The sequence below is a fragment of the Cheilinus undulatus genome, linkage group 20 (assembly GCF_018320785.1).
Source record: "Cheilinus undulatus linkage group 20, ASM1832078v1, whole genome shotgun sequence".
Classification (NCBI taxonomy): domain Eukaryota; kingdom Metazoa; phylum Chordata; class Actinopteri; order Labriformes; family Labridae; genus Cheilinus; species Cheilinus undulatus.
The window spans coordinates 15,914,867-15,922,544 of NC_054884.1; the positions used below are offsets into that span (position 1 = coordinate 15,914,867).

General features: G+C 37.4%; 1 protein-coding gene across 8 annotated transcripts in view; it reads left to right on the top strand.

The window, feature by feature from the left end:
* si:ch73-103b11.2 (protein outspread) overlaps positions 1-6,921 on the top strand; it is an 88,539-nt gene extending 81,618 nt beyond the window's left edge. For 7 of the 8 annotated variants that reach the window (XM_041816486.1, XM_041816488.1, XM_041816487.1 and 4 more), the window contains 5 exons: positions 556-663; positions 756-842; positions 959-1,121; positions 1,589-1,674; positions 5,544-6,921. In XM_041816486.1, the coding sequence (XP_041672420.1) occupies positions 556-663; positions 756-842; positions 959-1,121; positions 1,589-1,674; positions 5,544-5,615 (516 nt within the window). In that variant the 3' untranslated portion in view covers positions 5,616-6,921. Of the gene's footprint in view, positions 1-555; positions 664-755; positions 843-958; positions 1,122-1,588; positions 1,675-1,933; positions 2,011-5,543 lie in introns of all 8 variants that reach the window. The other variant, XM_041816489.1, reaches the window with a different exon arrangement.
* Positions 6,922-7,678: the final 757 nt, after the last annotated feature.

Here is a 7,678-nt window from a genome sequence, read left to right on the forward strand (position 1 = left end):
AAAAACAGTTGAGATTGAAACAGTTTTAGCAGGAATTACTTAATGTTTCATCCTGTTTTTTTGTTTGTTTGTTTTTTCTCCAGAAAACCACCTGTCAGCCATTACTAGCAAATATGGTGCATGTTAAACACAAATTTATTAGTCCATTCCAGCTAAAACTGCCATTTTATATGTCAATTTTTGGCTTCAGGAATATTCAGCTAAAATATCTCAATCACTCCCTCATGGCTGGCTGTGATAAATTGGACTAATCTCTCTGTTAGAGGCAAACAATTAGATATATATTAGAAATAAAATTAAAATATTTAAGCAAAAATATGTCAATGAGACCATTTAAAAAATATCTTTAGTTCTTTTAAGAGATTGGCCCCAAGGTGTCTGTATAGGAAAATGCCGGTCCTTTTCCAAATGTTGTTGATGACCCCTGATCTAGGGTGTGACAGATGTGCGACCAAATACAAAATCAGGAAGGGGGCAAAAACTTTGTCATAGTGCTATATGCATAGTCATGTTTAAAAACACTCCATATGAACTAAAAGATATCGTGCCCAACAGGAGTTAAATAACCGGCTGACAGCAGAGATTACTCGGATGCGCTCCTGTTTCAGCGGTGAAACTGCTCTGTCCACACTTACCCAGGGCAAGGATGTGTATGAATTAGAGGTATGTAAACACAGCATACACCAACACTCCTGCACATTAACACACATTTACATTTGCTCTGTAATCTACTGTTCGTGTCTCCCTTTATTTAGGTGTTGCTACGAATTAAAGAGTCAGAAATCCAGTATCTCAAACAGGAAATTCACTCTTTGAAAGATGAACTGCAGTCTGCTTTAAGGGTGAATGTTTAAATGTTCTGCAAATGATTTATCAAAGGTTTTTAAGAGTATTTCTCTATGCACTGTTACAAAATTAGAAAACTGGAGAAGCACTATTAAAACTTTATGTCCAACAGGACAAGAAATATGCCACAGACAAATATAAGGACATCTACACGGAGCTCAGCATTGTGAAGGCAAAAGCTGACTGTGATATCAGCAAACTGAAGGAAAAACTGCTGATCGCCACAGAAGCTTTAGGCGAAAGGACTGTGGACGGATCAGTCACATCTGGATATGGTAAATGAAAGCATTTTTTTAATACTCATATGCCTTATTTTTAAACAAGGCAATATTTCTTTTTATGTCAAAGGTTGAGTTGAGTTTGAATTCAGTAAAATAGAATACTTTGGATTTGGGTGATCAATGTAATGGGTGAACGTGAACCAGTAAAAAAAAACAAAAAAAAAAAACATTAAGCCTGATTTATGCTTAGGCGTTGAAGCTACCTCTTCCTATCCTCTTGTTCACACCTTTCCTTAACCTTGCAATGTTTTTCTTCGAGGTCAAGGAAAAGTGGCTAGTAGAGGACTAAGGGATTAATTCTTTGGACATATTTCGTGTACTCTGATGTGAGGCAGTTTCCTTTCCTATGCGAAGCTTTGGTTTAGGTGTTAACTGTTCAAGGATTTGATTTTTACATCAGTCATCCTATTATGTAACTTCAGGTCAGTGTTAATAATTTTATACCCTTATTTTGTTTTTAGATATAATGAAATCAAAAAGCAATCCTGATTTCATGAAAAAGGAACAATCATCAACCTCCAGGCAATCAAGAGGTGTACGATCGAAGGTGAGTTCTAAAAGTGCTGTTTTTTTCCTTCCTTAATCCCAGCTCTCTTGTGTCAACATTAAACATTCAGATGTTGTCAAACCCATGCAGTAGTTCACTAGTTACACAGTTTGTTATGTTGTGTGAAGTCCAAAGGTTTTGCAGAGATTTTATCTGTTTGTCGTCACACCTCAGCCATTGCATACTGTAGAGATGTGCTCCACAGGTAGTCAGTCAAGACAATTTTACCTCTAAGTCATGTGTGTGTTTTGTCCATCAGTCTGTCACTGAACAGGTCTCATGGGATAGCTGACACTCCCATTGTGGGGTGATTCCCCCTCAGCCCCAACATGTGCTGTAGGTATAGTATGATGCAGAGCAAAGCATGCCTTAACAACCCTTTGCATGATTTCCCCCTCCACTGAGTTTTCTTTTCCCCCAAAACTGCGCAGTAAAAGTTAACTAAAGCAGCAGCCCCTCAATTGAACATCACAGATGTGAGTGTTAGCTTTCCTAGATGATGGCTGGAAACAGCGTCTGAAACTCGATATGTAAAAAGCTTTCTTGTTTTATTCCTGCATACTTAAAGGTGTAGTGTGAAGAAGTTGGCAGCATTTCACCCAACAGAAACGGTGTAAATGGGATATAATGTTTATATATTTATGTGAAGTATGTTAAAATAAGTGTACAATCATCCCCTTAAAACTTTTGTTTTCTTTTTACAAAATCAGAAAAAAGCTTTTTAAATTTACATTACCGTGGGTTGCGCTCACGGAGGCTGACATGATGAACTGCCATGTTGTCTGAAAGATACACACTTGCTTTTGTTTTGCCTAGCATTATGAGAAATCTATACTGCTTGGGCATCTTTACTGAACTCTGATAGCTTAGAATTAAGATTGTAAGTGGGGTGTCACTGGTCAACAGTTGTGACTGAAACAAAACCCCTCATTTAGCCCCTGAAAGTCACTTTCAGTAGGTTGATTAGTTTAGATTTGTATAAAACTTCAAGTTTAAAACGTTTTTGTAACTGGTTAAAATGTTGATAGTTCCAGTGGGGAAAAATGTTCAAAATGTCTTCCTGCATGATGATTTAGTTGTTTCCACAACCTGCAGTTCCTATAGAACCATCCATTTTTGCCATCAAGACTTTGTACCTCTGCTAGCTACGCTACGGTAGATGAACCCTCCGCCTGCAGTGATTGTAGTGACATTTATAGATACAGTCTGCGAGTCACTCTGCCCACCTCTGCTGGTCACTTGTCTTAAACTGAGGAGCCTTTTCAATGAAACCAGCTATCTACAATGTTTACTACCTTAGCAGTCCCCTGTTTTCTTTACATGCAGGATTTAGAAGGGTAATCAGTCCTTGCCAGTCTGGTCTGCATCGCTGTGTATCACAGCCCATTGTGAGCCTTGAAGTGGTTGTTGGCAATACACAATAATTAGGGGCAATTTTCCAATAGCATCAGGTGGTGTGCTACGATGGCAGCTGCATTTTATACTGATATTTGGTTGCATTGGTATATATGTCACAGCTTACGTTTAAAATGAAAAGACATATTAAAAGTGTGTTTTTCAACAGATTTAACAATGCTTCCGGTGCCTATAAAACTTATTCACCCCCTGGGATGTTTACCCTTTTATTGATTTTTTTTTTTAAATCAGTCATGGTCAATGTAATTTGGCTTTTTTGAAAAAGAAAAAGAAATCTTTAGGGTCAAAGTGAAAACAGATTTCTACAAAGTAATGTCAAACAAAAATGTGTAAGATAAAATAAGTGACTGCATAAATATTCAGCCCCTTAAAAGTGGCTGACCTAATTCAACAGAGTTCCAGCCAGTTGGTACTAGTAGTCTCACAGTTTGTGTAATGAGGATCATCTGAGTGCAGTGAATGTGTCTCAGTTGATTGTAGTACAGACACCTGTGTCTAGAAGGTCCAGTCACTGGTTAATTAGTATTCCTGGCTACTATTACACCTTGAAGACAAAAAAATACTCCAAGCCACTCAGAGGAAAGGTTATTAAAAAGTATAAGTCAGTGGGTGTGTACAAAAATTGTTTTAAAAGCACTGAACCTCCCCCAGGGTTCAGTTAAATCCATCATCAAGAAAGGGACAGAATATGGCACATTTGTAGATCTGCCTAGATCAGGCTGTCCTCACAAATGAGTGACCGTGCAAGAAGGAGACTAGTGAGAGAGGCCACCAAGACACCTAGGACTACTTTGAAGGAGTTACAATCTTCAGCACCTGAGATGGGAGAGACTCTGCATACAACAACTGTTGTCTGAATTCTTCACCAGTCAAAGCTTTATGGGAGAGTGGCAAAGAGAAAGCCACTGTTGAAGAAAACTCAAATTAAATCGCAACTGGAGTTCACCAAAAGGCATGTGGGAGACTCTATGATCAAATGGAAGAAAGGCCAAAACAATGCTTTTTGCCATCAGGCAAGCCCCTATGTTTGGTGGACACCAAACACTGCACAATACCCAAAAACACACCATCCCCACTGTCAAGCACGGTGGTGGCAGCATCATGCTGTTGTGATGCTTCTTTTCAGCTGGCCCTGGAAGGCTTGTAAACGTAGAGGGTAAAATGAATACAGCAAAATACAGGAAAAATTCTGGAGGACGATCTTATTCAGTCAGCACAAGAACTACAGCTCGAGAGAAGATTTATTTTCCAGCAGGACAGTGACCTGAAGCATATAGTGAAAGCAACACAGAAGTGGTTTAAAGACTAAAAGTGAATGTTTCCAGTCAAAGCCCAGACCTCAATATAATAGCGAATTTGTTGTTGGACTTGAAAAGGGTGGTTCATGTCCAATCCTTGTGCAACCTGACAGAGCTTGAGCAGGTTTACAAAAAAGAATGGAGTAAGATTGCCAGATGTGCAGTCCTGATTGAGACCTGTCCACACAGACTCAGTGCTGTGATTGCAGCCAAAGTGAAAGTGTGATTGCATCTACTAATACATACGAACTTGAAGAGGGTGGATATTTATGCAGTCACTTATTTTACCTAACAGATTTTGATTTACTTGACATTACTTTGTAGAAATCTGTTTTCACTTTGACATTAGAGGGTTTTTATTTTTTCAAAAAAGAAAAATTATATTTACCATGATTTATTTATAAAATCAGTAAAAAGGCAAGCATCCAAAGGGGATGAATACTTTTTACAGGCACTGTATAGTCAAAGAGGTGTTTACTATATTGCACTGATATTAACAGTAAGGTGACTTTGTAAAACTTTACATTGTTGATACCTGAAATCATAGTTACTTACAATCAATGTTTGTCCTCAGTTTTTAGTAACAATGATTTGTGATCACTGTATCAAGGAATGAGAGCACTCTTATTTTATTCCACATATCTTACATGTTTAACTTTTTTTTTTTCTTTTTCTTTTTAAAGCTGTTCTTTTTGTGTTTGTCCTTGTGTTTTTGAGTTTTAATTCCTGTGTTTTTGTGGACTGTGTGCACCAGTGTCTACTACAGAGGGCCTGAAGTCCCAAAAAGTGAAAAATTAAGAGTATCATGCAAATAAGTTATTGTATTGCACACATATTGGAACATTACTTTAGGGCACCTTTCTCACACTTGACAATATTATGCATACATTAGAAAATTGTTGACCATTTTGGGACTTTAGGGGCTCTGTAGTCTCGTCTTTTTGTGGCATGAAAGTGTTTAAGAATGACCACTTTTTCCTGTACATCTTTCTTTAAGATCAAAGAGTGTTGTCCAGCACAGAAAATATGTGGGACTGACAGCTGAATAACATCAGACATAACTGCTCCGTGTGTTTTTGCCCTCTGCTGCGTTCTCTGCCATCATGTATCTTCATCATCTTTAAATAATTCCTTTCTTTTTCTTGTCTTTAACAGAGCCTGAAAGAGGGACTAACTGTGCAGGAGCGTATGAAGCTTTTTGAAGCGAAAGATTCCAAAAAGATTTAAATGTCCTCAACCTGCAGCGTGTTTCCTCTATCCTGTTCTTGGTGGATTTTTGGTCAGATCTCTACAGCGGTGCCAGAATTAGCTGTGGACTCTTGTATGAACAAATCTGTAAAGGTCAATTCTTAACTTAGACCTGCTGCTTCATGCCTCTGACATGTGTTCATAATTTTTTTTTTTAATTAATGGAAAAAAGTTTTATTGAATCAAACCTGTGTACGGTCTCTATAAAGAACATATAGATGTTTATCAGTTCATGTTGGAGGTGTGTCAAAAAGCTGCAAGGGATACATGACAGCATTATATTGATCCTCCAAAATGCCAAAACAGACAGCAATACATAGTATAAATAATATATATTTCCCAGTATGAATTAAGTATCTGCTGTATTTTACTGTTACAGTTTCTATATCTAAAGTTTTAAATGTTTATGTTGCACCAGTTCTATTGTATATAACTACTGGATTGATGTAAGAGTATGGTTTGCTATTGAGTGTTGGGGCATCTGCTGTACTATAACTATGGTTTGACTGATAGTGGAAACAATGTGATGCTTATCTTGCTTATGTATGAGAGTTTTTTTAATGGAGTGTCTGTGTGTGAAGGGGGAAGAGGACTGGGATTGCACTTATCACTTGACTACTTGAGGAATCTTTTTTTTTTTTTTTTGGTCTCAAATCGGTTTAGTGACTTCAAGTCAAATATCGCAGTGCAACCAAAAATCCTGACTTCTGTCAAATTAAGTAAACAATTGTGACTTGTTCGTAATACTGGATTTTTTTTTTAAGTTTCTTAAAATCTGAATTTGTGTTTGCTTAGTTTTGACTTTGGTGTGAGAGTATCATCTCAAAAGAACTTAAACTATTTAGGACTTTGCATGACTGTACAGTGTCATATGAATTGCTTAACGATCTCGTTGCCTCTTTTTCCTCCTTACTGCTTCAGTGTGGAACTCTTAACACTAATAAGCTTTGCTTTGCAAGTCCTACTGTTTAGTTGTTGAGATTGAAATGTTTTACTGTAAGCAGCAGCAGTCTTGAAGCACTTGGCCCGATCCCTGACCTCTCACTAGTCGTGCCTCAACTGAGAGAAGAATATAAACATCCATGAAACCTGTGCAGCTATGGAAACACACTGTATAGTATTCAAACCACGCCTTGTATGTGTATATATATATATATAAATATTAAGCCACATGGAAGACTTCTGTTTTGTTTTAAACTTGTACCTTGCTCTTTAGCTCTATATGAAATATATATGGATATTTTTTATTTTCATTTTAATGTTTAACATCAAATAAATGAAGTGTTTGGAAACATTTGAGTAATATTAACGTGTGTTGGCTAATTTGCAATGCATGCAAGGGGTGAATTTTTCTTTCTGTGCATGGCCATTCAGTCAAGAAAGACAGCAATCAGGTGAGTTTTATTATAGTTATCACATGATATCTAAATAGTTTATCACTACCAGTGCAATAATAACTGTGTAAAGAAAAAAGTAGAGAACATCTGGATCAAAAAAAAAAAAAAGGTTTGTTGCACGTCAGAAAGCCTGCCCTGAAAGACAAAGCCATAATGAAGACTCAATCTTCATTATGGCATTATGGCAATAAATCCTCATAGTACACCAAACATACAAATGTGTAAACATCCTGGAACAAAAAATAGTCTGTCAGTCATTTCTGCATTTAATGACAATTGTGGGGAGATGGTGGATATCATCAGTAACAACGATTGGCCGTTGGGGGCCCCAATTAAGCTTGGGCCAGCCCTGCACAAACAGATCCAGGATCTTTACTGGTTCCTGATTCTGAGTCCACTGAGGACTATAGTATCTGTGCTGTCCTCTCATGGATGGATCTACTGAGAAGGGAATTAAGAAAAATAATAATAACCTAACCTGCCCAGATGACAGCTTTGAATTTGAAGAAACATTGAGACACTACGACTTCTGGGAGTGAATCTCCCACTAACGACTACCAGTGAATGCAGCAGCAGATGCAAATTTTTTAAAAAATAAATCCAAAGTATTACAAAAAAAGAAAAGGTGTTCCTGAGTTTCAGTAC